At 41.8% G+C, this 15,880-nt stretch overlaps 10 protein-coding genes across 10 annotated transcripts; 2 read left to right on the top strand and 8 right to left on the bottom strand.

The window, feature by feature from the left end:
- Positions 1–394: 394 nt before the first annotated feature.
- On the bottom strand, positions 395–3,196 carry AZF1 (Azf1p; the record flags this gene model as incomplete). Its single annotated transcript, XM_071052523.1, has 1 exon — positions 395–3,196. One exon carries the CDS (start codon positions 3,194–3,196, stop codon positions 395–397), a length of 2,802 nt encoding a protein of 933 aa, XP_070906370.1.
- Positions 3,197–3,611: 415 nt separating this feature from the next.
- CEX1 (COPI-interacting protein CEX1) lies at positions 3,612–5,657 on the bottom strand (the record flags this gene model as incomplete). The annotated part of the gene is made up of 1 exon (XM_071052522.1): positions 3,612–5,657. One exon carries the CDS (start codon positions 5,655–5,657, stop codon positions 3,612–3,614), a length of 2,046 nt encoding a protein of 681 aa, XP_070906369.1.
- Positions 5,658–5,871: 214 nt separating this feature from the next.
- On the bottom strand, positions 5,872–6,537 carry RNJ42_02356 (nucleotide diphosphatase; the record flags this gene model as incomplete). Its single annotated transcript, XM_071052521.1, has 1 exon — positions 5,872–6,537. One exon carries the CDS (start codon positions 6,535–6,537, stop codon positions 5,872–5,874), a length of 666 nt encoding a protein of 221 aa, XP_070906368.1.
- A 241-nt stretch (positions 6,538–6,778) lies between these two features.
- TFC7 (transcription factor TFIIIC subunit TFC7) lies at positions 6,779–8,083 on the bottom strand (the record flags this gene model as incomplete). The annotated part of the gene is made up of 1 exon (XM_071052520.1): positions 6,779–8,083. One exon carries the CDS (start codon positions 8,081–8,083, stop codon positions 6,779–6,781), a length of 1,305 nt encoding a protein of 434 aa, XP_070906367.1.
- Positions 8,084–8,317: 234 nt separating this feature from the next.
- On the bottom strand, positions 8,318–10,246 carry PUF6 (Puf6p; the record flags this gene model as incomplete). The annotated part of the gene is made up of 1 exon (XM_071052519.1): positions 8,318–10,246. One exon carries the CDS (start codon positions 10,244–10,246, stop codon positions 8,318–8,320), a length of 1,929 nt encoding a protein of 642 aa, XP_070906366.1.
- Positions 10,247–10,633: 387 nt separating this feature from the next.
- On the bottom strand, positions 10,634–11,578 carry SEC20 (Sec20p; the record flags this gene model as incomplete). Its single annotated transcript, XM_071052518.1, has 1 exon — positions 10,634–11,578. One exon carries the CDS (start codon positions 11,576–11,578, stop codon positions 10,634–10,636), a length of 945 nt encoding a protein of 314 aa, XP_070906365.1.
- Positions 11,579–11,833: 255 nt separating this feature from the next.
- Positions 11,834–13,153, top strand: ERG24 (delta(14)-sterol reductase; the record flags this gene model as incomplete). Its single annotated transcript, XM_071052517.1, has 1 exon — positions 11,834–13,153. One exon carries the CDS (start codon positions 11,834–11,836, stop codon positions 13,151–13,153), a length of 1,320 nt encoding a protein of 439 aa, XP_070906364.1.
- A 252-nt stretch (positions 13,154–13,405) lies between these two features.
- Positions 13,406–13,831, bottom strand: HCH1 (Hch1p; the record flags this gene model as incomplete). Its single annotated transcript, XM_071052516.1, has 1 exon — positions 13,406–13,831. The coding sequence occupies one exon, from the start codon at positions 13,829–13,831 to the stop codon at positions 13,406–13,408; it is 426 nt and encodes a 141-aa protein (XP_070906363.1).
- Positions 13,832–14,085: 254 nt separating this feature from the next.
- Positions 14,086–14,577, bottom strand: RNJ42_02350 (uncharacterized protein; the record flags this gene model as incomplete). Its single annotated transcript, XM_071052515.1, has 1 exon — positions 14,086–14,577. The coding sequence occupies one exon, from the start codon at positions 14,575–14,577 to the stop codon at positions 14,086–14,088; it is 492 nt and encodes a 163-aa protein (XP_070906362.1).
- A 214-nt stretch (positions 14,578–14,791) lies between these two features.
- On the top strand, positions 14,792–15,601 carry MRPL10 (mitochondrial 54S ribosomal protein uL15m; the record flags this gene model as incomplete). Its single annotated transcript, XM_071052514.1, has 1 exon — positions 14,792–15,601. One exon carries the CDS (start codon positions 14,792–14,794, stop codon positions 15,599–15,601), a length of 810 nt encoding a protein of 269 aa, XP_070906361.1.
- Positions 15,602–15,880: the final 279 nt, after the last annotated feature.

The following is a 15,880-nucleotide window of genomic DNA, read 5'->3' as shown; positions in this document are numbered from 1 at the left end:
TTATAGATATTTTATTAAATATTTTTTACTGTTACTAGAGACAGTAACATTGCTAGTATTACAATTATTATTATTATTGTTGTATTTTTTTTTTTTTGAAGGGTCTTGGATTTGTTTTTTTATTAGTGAGAATATGTAAAAATGTTAAAATATAATTAAGGTTTTTTTTAAGGGTTTTAGTTCTGTTATTTCAAGAAATTTAATTTTATGTTATTTAAAAAAGAAAATTATTTTTTTTTTAGTTCATCCCCATCCAACCAAGCCCTTTCTCTCTTTTTTTTTTTATTCTTAAACAAAAAACTGAAATAATAGCAGAAAAGAAAGAAAAAAAAATCGTTTTTTTTTATTAATAGTTACATTTTTTTTTAAAAGCAATCATAAAGATATACTAGAACTAGCTCTTATAGCTTACGTTTTTAAACTTTATAGGCTCTTGCTGATTGACAGGTTGTTGATTCATAGTGGCCTGTGGTCTTGATTGGTCATTGACCTGGTTGTTATTGTTCAAACCATCTGGATTATGGTCAAAGGAGAACGAGAACCCTGATACATTAGTCAATGGCATCATCAAGTTGTTGGATGTGTTCTGTTTATTATCCGTATTTTGAATATTATTATCATCCTTGTTTAAACCTACATTATTACTTGGATCTTCAGGGTGACCATACGTTGAATTTGCAGTGTATTCATCCAGTGATCCCGGTGGCTGGCCTTGGAAGTTAGCGTAACTATAGCTAGGATTTGGAGATTTGTTTTGGTTGGCCATGTCTCCTGGTACAGCTTGGATTTGTTCATTCGTCATCAAAGAGTCTATCGTACTAGGAATATTAGCTATTTCTTGTTCTTGGCTATTATTTCTACTAGACTTCTTTCTAGAGCTTCCTCTCCTATCATTCGGCGAAGAGGAAGCCCTTGATACAGCATCAGGAGATAATGCCACTTTTGTGCTTCCTTTACCTCTACCTTTAATACCTTTATTGGAGTTCTTGTATATAGAGGCAAAATATTCTAGTAGATCTCTTTCCTCCTGTGGAATAGGTTCATTTGGATTCATTGTAGCTAATTTCTGCGTTAGCACTTTCAATGTCTCTAAGTGGAATTTATTCTGATGCGACTTCATGTTACCTAACTGTGAAAAGGCTTTGTTACAGTTATCAAGTTTACATAAGTAAGGTCTGATCTTCTGGTGTGTCATCTTGTGTGCCGCAAGATTACCCTTTCTGGAGAAACTTTTCTTACAAACGTCGCACTCGTAAGGCTTTTCACCTGTGTGCAGCCTTTCGTGTGTCTTCAAGTTACCACCTTGGGTAAACCGTTTGCCACAGTACTCACATTGGTAAGGTTTCTTCCCCAAATGCGAACGAATATGGACATCCAGATGTGTGACTTGAGCAAAGCATCTATGACAATATTGACATTCAAACTGTTTGGAGACAGCCGCAGATTTAGGCTTCTCAACGCCTCCGAATAAATCAATACTCGAAGGGATAATCTCAGAATCATTGCTAATAACTAATTTACCATCTTCGGTGGTGGGTACCTTTTCAGTAACACCCTTCTTTCTAGCTTGGATCATCAGAACCAACTGATCAACATTAGTAGAACCTAATTTTTCCTTCTGGTTAGTCTCGGGAGGTAGTTCATCTGGTAGATTACTCGATTTGGGTGAGCTTACGTTTTGGTTATTGCCTGTCGCGCCAGTGTCAGTGGAGCCTGACTTCGAAGCCTTCTTTTTCCTTGGTGCCCGTGGCTTTTTCTTTTTACCCTTGTATCCATTATCAGTCTCAGCTAATGGTCTCTTGTTATTGATGCTGTTATGAAGGTCATTAGGATCCTGTACCATGACTTCACCATTTGGTCCTATAGCTTGGTTTACTGCAGTACCCGTATTCTTATATACGGCTGGTGCCATCTCCCCAAAAGTCGACAGCCTACCGATGTTTGCGTTATTGTTAATGTTTTGTAAACTGTTATCCACAGCTGTTTGGAACTGCATGGGCCCGTAAAGCATGTTACGTACGGAAGAATTCCTTCTCTTGTACTGGAAATCCAGGTCTTCTGGGTTGAATTTGATGGAGTTTTGTCTAGAGGCCTGTTGTTGATCCATAGAATATGGGTTTCTATAGTGCTGGTTGTTCAAAAACATGTCGTACTCAGTGGTGCTCTGTTTCCGAAATGGCTCCTTGAAGTTACCGATACTAGTCCTTGCCCCTGGAGGTAAGTTATCCATAAAGTTATCATTACTCTTATCATTATCAGCTTGATCTGCACCCGTATTAGTATTACCATTATTATTGTTACCACTAGAATTATTAACACCGTTGTTACCATTAGCATTATTATTCATGTCATTATTATTCGTGTTATTCGTATTAAGATTATTATTGTTGTTATTGTTATTGTTATTGTTATTGTTATTAGTATTATTATTAGATATCATATCGTTTGCTTGAGCTGAAGGCGGCACAGCACCTGCATATGGTACTAACGAAGGCGGCTTCATAGACTGTAATATAGAATCACGTCTCCCATACCCAACTTGGAACTGAAACTGTGGATTAGCCATCTCCCCGCCTGGCGGCATCATATCTTGCTCAGACTCAGGATAGTATATCGAATTCCTCTTAGAACCAATCATAGGTGGCCCCGGTACTTGTGCTTGTGCTTGACCTAGTGGTTGTCCTTGTCCTTGTCCTTGTCCTTGTCCCTGTGCTGCCGCCTGTGTCGTCTGTCCTTGTCCTTGTCCTTGAGTCTGCCCTACTGCTTGTCCAGGACCTTGGGGCACAGAAAACGGAATCTTAAACTTAGGCCCTGATCTAAGCCCTTGTGCTTGTGCTTGTGCTTGTGCTTGTGCTTGTGCTTGTGCTTGTGCTTGTGCTTGTGCTTGTCCTGATCCTGATCCTGATCCCGGTGCTTGTCCCGAGCCTGATCCTGGTCCTGAACCCGGCGCTGCTCCTTGCGGAACAGGCGACTGCTCCATACTCATATCAATACTTCGCCTGCCATCCTCAGGAGGCCACAAGTTGTTCACTATAGAAAACCCACGCCCGATCTGCCCTATATCCTGCGACATCCTGCTCTTATCCATGAAAAACGGATTCAACACATTATCCGTCGAGTACCTCGGCTGGTTGAAATTGAAATACGACATAGAGTCGCGCTCCTTCTTCTCCCCTTTATCCTTCTCCTTATCCATATTCTTATGTACTGATTATATCGAAATCACTTTATCTAATATACCAAACCCCTACAGATCAAAAAAGAAAGGAAGTTTTTTGTTATTCCCCCCATCCATGAATTTCGCCCTTTTTATAAATCAAAAGAAATTTTTTTTTTGGTTTTAATTTGAAAGAAAAAAATTTTTTTTTCTTGCGGCTTACGCCAAAAAATATATATTTAAGAAAAATGCGTGTTTCTGCGGGTGTTTCTAAGCAATTGTTTTTTTATTTGAAATCCCTATTTTGTTTCTCTGTACGGGGGTTTCTAAGGCAGCTGCGGTTAGTAAACAATACTCTAATATAACTATATACGTAAATCACGTGTATTTACTATATTTAAATATATGTTATACTATTAATTTTTGCTATAATATTTATAAATAGTTATTATTACTACCACTCGTCCCACTCGTCTACCTCGGGTTCCTCCCATGGTACTTCCACCTTCTTCTCCTGCTTTCTTATTACTTTCCGCTCTACTCTTCGCTCGGCTGGTCTCTCTACCCTCCTTTCTACTTTCCTTTCTACATTATGGCGCTCTACTTTCCTCTCTACATTACGCTCCTTCCTCTCTACATTACGCTCCTTCCTCTCTACATTGCGCTCCTTCCTTTCTACATTACGCTCTGCTCTTTCTGTCTTTGGGAGGTCTTCTGGGATGCTGATGTTTGAGTTGTTGTTGCTGCGGGCCTTCATCAGGTGTAACGAGGAAGAGGACGATGAGCCCAGCTTCAAGTTCTCCAGGAACTGGGACAACAACTCAGAGTCGTTGTCACATTCGTACGCCTGAAAATCTATCTGGGGTGCGGACGAGTCCTCGTCCGCATCTCCGTCTAGCACACTGGCCTCGTCCTCTAACTTGCTGATGTATCTCTTGAATAATTCCCGTGCTTTATCACGGACTAGCTTGTCACGGTCCATGAACGAGGGAGCGATCACACTCAAGACCTTGGTGGCAATGGTCTCGGCGTCAAATAGGTCTATTGTCTCCGTGAGGCCATGTAATGCAGCCAAACGTGGTTTGATATCAGGGTCCTTCAGCGATTTAGTGAAAGCGGTGGCCAGGATACTGGCACGGTTACCCATGGAACTTGACAGCTCGTTCGAGATTCGCGTGATAATGAACACTGTCCAGGTTCTAATCTCAATATCCGAGTCAACTTGTGTCTTAGCCAGATACCGCAATAACTCATTGTTCAGTTGTCTCTCATTGAGACAAGGAACAATACAGGGCACTTTCTTTAAGGTCTCCAGTCTTAGTTTCGGCTCAGAATCCGAGAGGCCCTGCGTAAATTGAGGATATATCCTATTGCACACATCTGCGGTGCCAAATGGTTCAATTAGATGCGGTAGAAACATGAGAAGCAGGAAACGCACTTGTCTATCTGGTAATTTGAAACATAGAGCCACAGTGTCCTTAAACGAGTCCCTATAGCATTTGTATTCCACGGTTAACTCAAGTAGTATAGACAGAAATGACACAATCTTGCTATGGCCACTGGATATACCGTTTCCACCATTCTTGATCAACATCTGGATCAATTCCGTGATCTCAGGTAGGATCAAGTTTTCAATGAAGCCCGGGCCCATGTTATTAAACATTGTCTTATCTTCAAAGAACAACCCTTCTAAGTTATTAAGGACCACTATTTTTCCTTGCATATCCTTAATATGTAATTCCTTCAGTTCCGTATATAGATCGATCATAGGGTTCGTTTGCCAGGTATCCGTATTCTCCATCTTGTCTGCAAATTGCGCTATCTTATACTTTCCTGAACATAATGAAGATATCAATGGGTTCCAGTCTCTAGGAATACCAGTCCTCTTAAGTAAATCATTCTTCAACAGGTTCCCAAGCAACAATGAGTCCACAATTGTAGGATCTTCTGATGCTGGTGGTGTCAGTCTGCAAATAGAGTAGTAGGGTTTCATCATAGAGCTAAAATGATAACTATCATCAATATTAGAACATAGCTCCAATCCAAATACAACCAGCTCACCCTTGGAATTGAAAAATAACGACTCTTTGTTCAAAGCACCAAGCACAAAGGACTTCATATACTTCAGAGTAGTAACCAATTGAGAAACCCATAGGTAGATAGCATCTTTATTCTTCGAGTAATCCCCTATCTTAGCCCAATTAAACGGAGTGACACGTTCAGTTATGATGAAAGTCGATTGCGGATCAGAATCAAACGTCTCGAGCACGTTACACAACCCAGGTATCCTCAGAATTTTGGCCTTATGTATGGCATTTGCAATAAGTGAGCTAGTATCTCCACGAACCTGAGCCTTAAAAATGGTGACAGGAAGCGAGTCTGCCTTCCTAGTACCGTCAAACACCTGCCACAGCGGCGTCTCTAGCACAACATTTCCTTCATCAATAGTATACGGAAACTGGAAATTGGTAATAGACTTAAAGATACTACTGAAGTTCATTTTCCTTTACACCTTCCCACAGTTGTAAGCCTTCTAACAGAACTGCTCCACTCTGTAAGCAATACCTTCAAGCTTGTCTTGATATAAATTTGGTTGGCTTTTCTCTTCGTTGGTCTTTGGTTTTGTTTCTTCCCACGGTATTAAAACAAACATTGATATATATGGAATATATATAACTATATATTTTATTAAGTACGCAACAATAAACAACAGCCTAGATGTCTAGATTAGCTAGTGCTACTACTAGTTTATTTAGAGGTAGGCCCAGAATTGTGTAGTAATCACCGTCAATTCTGGAGACCATGGCACCACAAGCTGTTTGGATTGTGATGCCACCTGCGGCCTTCATGGCACCAGGGAAGAGTGAGTACCGTTCTATAAACTGTTTTGGGAGCCTGTTATCGAAGTGCAGATTCGTAACATCTAGTAAGTGGGACATTTTGTACTCTTTTGGGCTCTTGAAAACGATGATGGTGACAGCCGTGGCCACTCTAACGGGTTCTGAAGTTTCGTAACAGAAATAATGCAGATTATCGATCAATTGTTTGTGAGACTGAGGTTTCTCATAAATTCTATCTTCACCATCAACTACGATAGTATCAGAGCAGATAATCACCTGTGGTCTGGCGGGAGACGCTCCAGAATCAGCCAATTCTGAGCATATGCTCTCAGCTTTTCCTCTACACGTATCAGCTACGTAGTCTAGTGGTCTGTGTAGGTAGAGGGACTTATCCAGGTCCTCTTCAAAGCTGGGTTTCATGATTCGCAATGGATCAACACCCAAGACATCATGGATAATTTCGTATCTTCTAGGCGACGAACTCGCCAATACGAACTCACACCTCGTAGTAAGGTCACCTAGCATGTTTGTGCTCGTCATTGTGCTGCTCTATTTTCTATCTATTCCAAGGTACATTATAGAACTTATTATAAACAAAACTAAGATCTAAGTTCGTTATATATATAAACCATATGGCATTAATCTAGCTCATCGCATTGCTTTTTTTTTTTTTTCAGGGCCTTTAATATGGTACCTTGAAAAATTAAATGTGTCATAACCTTATCAATTCATCCTTGTTTTTAGTGTTTTTTTATTAATCAATATTAGCTATATAATATTGTTACATTAGTTCTACGTTCTGTAGGAGTAGTCTGTCAGTTATCCTATACACCTTTTGGCTTGTCCCTTGTCTCTTCCTTGCCTTTTTCTTCTTCTTCTTGATTCTCTCTAGTTCTTGTTCTTCCTCTTCATCACTATCTAAAGGTTCTGTTGACTCATCTTCTTGTTTTATCTCATCAAATTCGTCGCTTAGCTGGTCTTCTAGTTCCAGTTGTGACATGTCTGGTGCTGCGTCATCTTCGTCTGGGTTGAGGTGGTTCTTCTTCTTTAGAGTAGCGGCTGAAGGGAAAGCTAGTTCAGTGCCCACTAATTTCTGCCAGCTACCCAGGTATAGTTGGTTGTCAACTACCACCAAAGGTTCATCTTTGTTCAACCCAGAGAATTGCATCAACGAATTGCTCTTTAACTGGAATCTTTCCTTGTAACTTCCACTGGGTATGTCAATACTGACGTACACGGTTTCTTGGTCGGCTGGACCAGTATGGATACGACTCTTGATATCAGCGTCAGAACCTGCCTCTACATTCAAATGAAACCCCCAGTTCATTTCCTCCCCACGAGACAGAAACTCGGTATTACCGTTCATGGTGCAAAGCCATTTCCTCTCCAGTGGTGGAGTAGTCACCAATTCGTCATCATCCTCATCATTAGCATTAGCATCCTCTTTCAGCTCTGGTTGTACCTGGAACTTATCTAAAGAACAACTGCCGCATCTCAGGTACTCCTTGCTACCTTCCCCCACGGTGCACCTGGTTGTGGGCCTTCCAAGCAGACTCAGCCCAAGAGCAATTTTAGTAGCGCCATGCGTTATTATCATCACTGTCTCCACATTAGGGAAATCCTCCTCAATTTTCCTAATAAATTTATCCAGCACATCTTGACATCTTTTGAATAACTCCTCCTCAGTTTCACCCTTTTCACTCGGAATAGCACAAGACTCCCACTCTAGTCGTATTTTATCATGGAAAAACTTCTCAAGGGTCTCGTTATCAGCAGGAACTGGGATTACTGGTCTGTCAGGCCTGTACCATTCACCAAACCCACGCTCAATATAGACGGGTACCTCCAGAAAATCTGCAATGGGCTCCGAGGTCTCTAAACATCTGAAAAATGGCGACGAGAATATCAGCTCTGGCTGTTCATCCAGTGCTAGCATATACCTACCAAGCTCATGGGCCTGTTTTATCCCATGTTTAGCCAACTGCACATCTCCATTGATCCCAGTAGGAGGAGCCGGCACTTCGGCTCCTAAAATCCAATTGGCCCTGTAACCATGTCTCGCCAAGTATATAGTCTTCACTGCCATAGCAAATTAATGATCAGATACTGTGTTTGTCAAATAATTCTGAGTGCTTCTTGCTATAGGTCCTCAATTGAAATGTCTGTTTCTGATAACGCATTCGCGTCGTTAACAGGAAAGCCTTTATTAAGGCAATAATTTTAGGTGCTGTGGGGAAAATAAATGGAATTCTAATTAATGTACAAAAAAATGATTTTAAAATTATTTAAATATTCTATATATTCATATTTGTTTAACCTTTCATTTCAACAGTTTCACTAGTAGTTGGGCACCCTTGTTGGTTTCATCGGAGGTGTCGATTTGTTTCTTGACGTTCTTTAGGTCTTCCAAGAATTGCTCACCTTCTTCCTTGCCCTGGAGGGTCTCGTGTAATGCCACTATAGTGAAGGAGCTGTCCTTGTTGTTGATCCATTCTAGTAGGTTTGTAGAGTCGATGATGGACTCGTAGAAGTCGCAGGCGAAATCTATTCCTAGACCTTGTACCTTGGTTAATGGTTCGATCTTCTTTTCCTTGTTGTTCCATCTACCGCCCTGGATCATTGCTTTTAGAAGTCTGGTGGAAAATGGTTTATGGATAGGATGAGATTCCTCGGTAATGTCACCCTTGAACATTACTTTGATCTCTTCCAAGATGTTTTTGAACACCTTAGTTTCATCCTCACTCAGTTGCTCGTACAATTCATCGCTAGTAATTACTTCTGAGATGAACTGGGCACCAAGGTTTTCCTCTAGAATTTCTGCACAGTTCTTGTTGATACAGCTTAGGTACATAGGGCCGAACTTATTTAGCAACTCGTGTCTTCTCTGTACTTGTGGTTTCTTAGAGGTCTCAGAGGACATCTTTTCGTATCTTTCCAATTCAGATTTTACATTTGGAGCAAAATATTTACCATCTAGACCCTTCAAGAGGTATAACCAAGGTCTTCTACCGTATTTGTCAATAATGAACTCCTTGAAGTGATCCTTTACAGCTGGACTAAACGTCTTAAACATTAAAACAGTATCATCAACGGACTGCATAGCGGTGATCATGATAATATTACCGTACTCGTTCTTAATTAAATTCTCAGCGTGGCCCTTTAGTGCTCTTAAGATCAACTTTCTCTCCTTTGGATTAGCCCTAGCGATTAAATTGCAGGCAACAAAACTACCTTCAGGAGTATGGACCAATTCGGCAAATTGCTCATGTACAAGTTCAATCATTTCACTTATCTCCTTGTCGTTAGCAATTTTGACGTATTCCTTCATAGCAGCATGAAGAATTTGGAAACCAGTGGAACCCTTTTCGACAGTGGCGGTGATTGTACCGATCAAGTTTCTTGCGATGATATTTCTCTTTTCCACACTGGAATTGCAGACATCTTCCAAAGTCAAATTCTTATGAGTCTCTCTGAAGACAGCGTACTCTGAACCCCAAAATTCTCTGATCATTTGTTGTCTTTGTTCGTTGGTAGCGTACAGTACAAACAAATCTTCAACTACATAAGCACCTTCTCTGTGTCTCATCAATTTTCTTAGAGTACCGTGCAACTCATCGATAATTACTTGTCTGGAGTTCTTGGAACCGTAATGGAGAAGCTTGACCATTAAGTACTTACCATAGGCAGAAGTAGCCAACACATACATCTTACCTTTCAACTGGTTAACAATCTCTTCACGACGTTCCTTAGAAGAATACTTGACCAGAGTTTGCACAATACGAGATGCATCATGTTTCATGACAAGATCACTGATACAGTCCTTCGATAGATCCCAGATTTCGTCACATAGCTTATCACGCACTTGCTTTGGTGGAGGTGGAGTCTTAACACGCAACTTCTCCCATAGAGACTTGATGTGAACAATCTCAGAACCAGCCTTTCTCTTCAGCTTTCTCTCCTTCAACAACTGTCTCTGCTCAGCATGGTGGTTTGAGTCCTTCTCCTCGCCTTCTGCTCCATCTTTCACTTCTTCCTCATCACCTTCAGCAACTTCAACATCTTCCTCGGCAGAAGAAATATCAAGCTCATCTTCTTCTTCCTCCTCCTCATTGTCTTCCTCCTCTACTTCACTAGATGAAGACAAACTCAAATCCATATCATCCTCAGATGAATCAATAGAAATACGAGGCTTCTTGTTACTTTTCACCTCATTCTTAGAATGCGTTCTCTTTTTACTCACTGGTGCCATCTCTTTTTACTGTTTGATTCGAAATATGCTAATAGCTAACCTTGTTGCTTGAACTAGTTGGTATATAAGATAAAAACCTCACAGGTAAAAGAGAATACGTCTTAATATTAAGTCTTTAATAAGTTAGTCTCGAGCCCAGAATTTCCGTTTTGCCATACAAAAAATTTTTCAGTAAGCTCATCGCAAAAATATTTTGGAAAATTTTAACGGTCCCGTAGAAACAGCCGTAGAGCGGCTGGATTCAATAATTAAAAAAGAAAATATGGCGATGCGATGCCCTTTTTGAATTGATGGAAATATGTTTTTTCGGTTCCAAAGAAAACACAAACCTTACTATTTAGTTAACAAGCTATTTATTTGATGGTTGATTTGTCTTTGATTAATGATTCATAGCTCGTCGTCCATGGCTGCGATTCTATCTACAGCTTCGCTGACGGCGATGCCGACAGACTCTGTGAAACTGTTGTTTGCTATGGCGGTCGCGATGGTGTTTACAGATGCTATAGCTGTAGTGTTTGATGAAGGTAGTTGTCTAGACACGAAACCCACAGTCATTAGTATAGTCTTGAAAAAACGGAAGAGGACCCAGAGGGCCAGTTTGCAAGGGATGATGAGGATTCGGCGCCAGATCACCCACCCGATGGCAAAGCAGAGGAACCCGAGCGAGAGGTATACGTCTCTTTTCTCCTGGTTGGAGGCCTTCTCCAAAGTCTTCACTAGCTGGTTCGTCCGCGTGAAAATACTCTCGAACTGCTCGTATTTATCGTCCACCTGTTGTAATGACCTAGTCTGCTGCTTCAGCTCGTCTAGATTCAGATCACTTTGTAGAATACCCGATTGTAACAACTGTGTACCTCTTGATAACCCTTGTGTTAGTCTCTTAGTCTTATTCAGAAGCTTGTCCTTCCCTGCAAGCCCTGCGTCGCGTTCGTCACCTAGGCTAGATGCCTGCTCCGTAGGCAACGTAGGCGCCCCTATGTGTCTCTCTATCTCCTGATCCCGCAACTCATCCTCCACTACAGCACGCCTGGCGTGTCTAGACAACACCTTGCCAACGGTATCCCTTCTGAACTCATACAGCCAGTCCGACGCAGCCACAAACTCAGCAACTAACTCCGGCCTCACCAGCCCACGCACCGTCACACTGTCATGTACGTTAGCATCCCCGCTACTGACCCACACTAATGACCCATCACTACACTCACTGTTGATCTCAACTTCGAACTCCGCCAGCAAACCCCTGTATTCGCTAACCCCTTCACTAAGCGCCTCCTCGTACCGTCCCTCGTCTACAGCCTCAATCAGCTGCCTCTGTAACCGCTTCAGCTCCATCATCTGCCCGTCTAAACTATATAAATACTATAAAAAGCCTCGATCCTGCTGGGAGATTTGTCTATTGGCCCTTTTAATACACTTTAAGCACCTCCTCGTTTAGCTCTTTTACCTTTAAGCCCGTGTAAATTTTTTTTTTCACTGTGTGGACTTCAAAGGGTATAAATATGGCATCACTAGGAGCTTTGAAGAGTGGGCTCCCTTCTCTATTTTTAACTATTTAGTGGCTGACTATATAAACTAAGAGAACGAAGGATGAGTAAATTGAATCCCAAGACTACTCACTATGAGTTCAATGGGTGGCCTGGTGCGCTGGTCATCTCGCTCGGTTTGCCGGTATTCACTGTTTTCCTGAATCAATTGATCAGGCCAGACTACTATATCAAGGGGTTTTTCTCTAATTTTGAGCTGCAGGAAGTGTTCAATGGGTTGCATTCGTGGGAGTACTACTTGGTTGACCGCAGAGACCTGTGGGTTTACTATTTGACTTGGTACGGAGTGCTGGCTATTGTGGACACTGTGTTGCCAGGTAAAGTAATGGAAGGTGTTGAGCTGCGGGACAAGACGAAGCTGAAGTACAAGATCAACGGTGTCGCTCTCTCGACTGTGTTCGTCTTGGTCATTGCCATGCGTTGGAAGCTAACCGATGGACAGATGCCTGAACTACAATTTTTGTACGAAAATCACGTGGACATATGTGTAATCACCATTCTATTCTCCTTTGCTCTATCGACGTACTGTTATGTTGTCAGTTTTGTTCCTTTGTTGTTCAACAGGCCTAATGGTGTTGGTACGAATGAGAAGGTCCTTGCGCTGGGCGGAAACTCCGGAAACGTGATCTATGATTGGTTCATCGGCCGTGAGCTGAACCCTCGTCTTGGTCCCTTGGATTTAAAATTGTACAGCGAGTTGAGACCTGGTATGTTATTGTGGTTGATGATTAACCTGTCTTGTTTGCACCACCAATACTTGAAGACTGGTAAGCTCAACGATGCTCTAGTGCTAGTTAACTTGATGCAAGGCTTCTACATCTTCGACGGTGTTCTAAATGAAGAAGGTCTCTTAACTATGATGGACATAGCCACTGATGGGTTCGGGTTCATGTTAGCCTTTGGTGACTTGACATTGGTCCCATTCACCTACTCACTACAAGCTAGATACTTGTCTGTGTCTCCTGTTGAATTAGGTAACGCTCGTCTCGCCTGTATCCTATCATTGATGGCCCTAGGGTTCTATATCTTCCGTAGTGCCAACAAGCAGAAATCTGACTTTAGACAAGGTAAGTTGCCTCACATGAAGAGTATCCAGACCAAGAGAGGCACCAAACTGCTGGCTGATGGATGGTGGGCCAAGTCCCAGCACATCAACTACTTCGGTGATTGGTTGATCTCCTGGAGTTGGTGTCTACCAACCTGGTTCCAAACTCCATTGACATACTACTATCCTATCTACTTTGCTGCTTTGTTACTCCACAGACAGACAAGAGATGAGGAAAAGTGTCGTGAGAAGTACGGCGAGAGCTGGGTCGAATACGAGAAACAAGTACCTTACAAAATTATCCCATACGTATACTGAAAAAAATATCATAATGAGGAATTATTTTATAAATAGGTAAAAATATATTGTTGTATACAAAATCTATAATAAGTTCATTATATGTTTTAAAAAAAAAAAAGAACTAGAAAGAAAAAGAGTCAAAGGAACTCAGAAAATAGCTTTACGCACTGTATAAACTACGAGACAGTCCTCCACCATACCAGTTTCTCCAGTATTTAATTTTATTTTTTTATTTTTATAGGTTGTTTTGTTGCTTATTCAGCTATGTTTTCAGGCACCCATCTGCAGATCCTTGGAATGTTCAGCCAACAAATCCTTTTGGTATTGTTCCATCAGTTTGTACAACTGTGGAACAAACTCATTGTTCAGTTCCCCACGTACTCCACCATCCGTACAGTTCAACCTGACCTCAAAGTCCATGTCGTCATGCATAAACTCCGGAATATCAACAGAGGCAACATTCTCATCACCAACGTAAACTTCCATCGTGATATGCAGGTCAAAATAGCAGATAGGCTTCCCCTTCCTTTGACTAACATTCGAGTCCCCGTTAACCACCACAGAACGAGTAGTCACAACACGGTCCTCACCAAGATCAACTGCCATAGCCCCAAACCTCTCATTGAAGTAGTCCTTGGACCATGGCAATGTGTTCTTATCAATCCAGTGCCAGTTGTTAGGGTTCAAAACAACCATCTTGTATTCTTTTCCTAATATTTCTTATGTATGCGGGTTCTAACCAATTCCAAGGTGACATTGAGACTAAGTTAAACAAAGGTTCGAAATTAACCACTTCTAAGTTCAACTAATCTTCGAAATTTTTCATCCCACTCACTAAAAAAAAAAAGAAAAGAAAAATTTTCGTTGCTAGAATATTCTCTGATCATGTGATATTGAGACTTAGCAAAAACCCCACCAATTATTATCTATCTGAAGCTTCTTAACTATTGTTATACCTTAATGTTCGCTGGCTTGTACTGTAGATCCTCGAGCCAGGGTGCTGGGGGCTGTTCCACCGAGTCCAGCAGGGCAAGCAGGCCCGAATCCTGCTCTACCACCTCCCTGAGCAATAACATAGCGCCATGGTAGCCGCTAGTGGCGTACTGCGCCACTAGACCATTGATCCGTCTGTTCATGGGCACTAGCGGCACCCGTTTCACCGCACATAGTAACTTCAACTGCCTCATCGCAACACTCTCATCGCGCATCGCCAAAACATAGTACGCAGTTGTCTCCACTTGCGTCTCCGGCGTCTCTCTCTCTCCTTGCAACACTTCAAACACACGGCCTAGATCTGTAACTACTTGTTCCCCATCTGCTCGTACTCGATGCGCCATCTGTCGTATCACTGTGCGCTCCAGATACTTCTCCAGCAACTCCATCTCGCCCGGCGTGCACATAGGCCACCTGTCTCCGACATAGTCCTCCAATACCATCACCATCTGCTAAACAAAGTGCTGCTTTAGTGGTTCTCTCGTAATTAGTTCTGTTTATATTAGGTTGTTAGGCCTTTAACAAAAAAAAATTTGCGTTATAAGCGTAAAGCTTTAAAAAAAAAATTTAGAGAGAGCCCAGTTTTAAAAACCTGTAATTTATTTTAAGAAGAGGTTTAAATGGGTATTGAAAAGGCCATCAAGGGCATTAGAGATAGTTAGGATGCTGGGATTGGTTAGTGCTAAGAGGTTTGCAGGGATATTGGCTCGGTTGAGGCCAGCTGACGGTGCTACGCAGGGGTTTAAGAGGCTCGGTAGGGGTCCATCCAGTGGTAAAGGTAAGACATCTGGACGTGGTCAGAAGGGTCAGAAGGCTCGTGGTAAGGTCAAGTCGTGGTTTGAAGGTGGGCAGACGCCTATATACAAGTTGTTCCCGAAGATTGGGTTTACTAATGTACATGCGCGGCCTTTGAAGGTGTTGAACCTGGCTCGGGTGCAGGAGTTCTACGATAAAGGGCGTTTGCCTTTACAGCCTGGGGAGGTGCTGGATATAAAGTGTATGAAGGATACAGGGTTGGTTACGGGCCCAATCCGTGACGGTGTCAAGGTTCTGGCACGCGGGCAGTTCAAGTACAACGTTCCATTCAAGGTTGAGGCTTCACGGGCCTCACAGAAGGCTATTCGCGCCATTGAGGGCGCTGGCGGCAGTTTTGTCGCTCGTTACTTCAGTAGGCTTGGACTACGTGCGCATTTAGTGCCCCAATGGTTCATTAGGAAGCGCGGAAGGCTGCCCTTGCCCGCAAGACCCGTTAAACGTAAGGATATCGACTTCTACAGCAAGCCAGAGAAACGCGGTTACCTTGCACTAGAGAACTCCCCTTACTTGCAAACCATAAGAGATGCTCAGAAGAAAGGCAGTATGAAAAAGGAGAGAACTAGAGTTAAGAAAAGTGCTCTGGATTTGCAGCTGGAGTCGCTGGCCTCGGACTTTATTCCTCCAAGAAGTAAATCTAAGACACTAAGCAAAAAATGATTAACATCACTACGAAAAAGCATTTCTCTGATTACTATACTGCAATTTTTTATATATAAAAGACCCTTTCGTTCATTTTGTAAGTACCCAAGAAATGGCAAAATCCTATATTCCATAATATTATATACCTGTAAATATTAAAAGGAACTGAATAATAACAGAACATTTAAGATAATTGAATACTTATAAATGATGAGAAAACAGTTTATTGTACTAAATAGTTATTGTAGCACTCAAAAAGATATTACTATTAATAGTCAAAAAATAATAGCACTCACG

The sequence above is a fragment of the Nakaseomyces bracarensis genome, assembly GCF_045282275.1.
Source record: "Nakaseomyces bracarensis strain CBM3 chromosome Unknown Scaff9_0, whole genome shotgun sequence".
Taxonomy (NCBI): domain Eukaryota; kingdom Fungi; phylum Ascomycota; class Saccharomycetes; order Saccharomycetales; family Saccharomycetaceae; genus Nakaseomyces; species Nakaseomyces bracarensis.
Note: the sequence above shows the minus strand (reverse complement) of the source record. Positions and strands in the feature narration are given on the sequence as shown.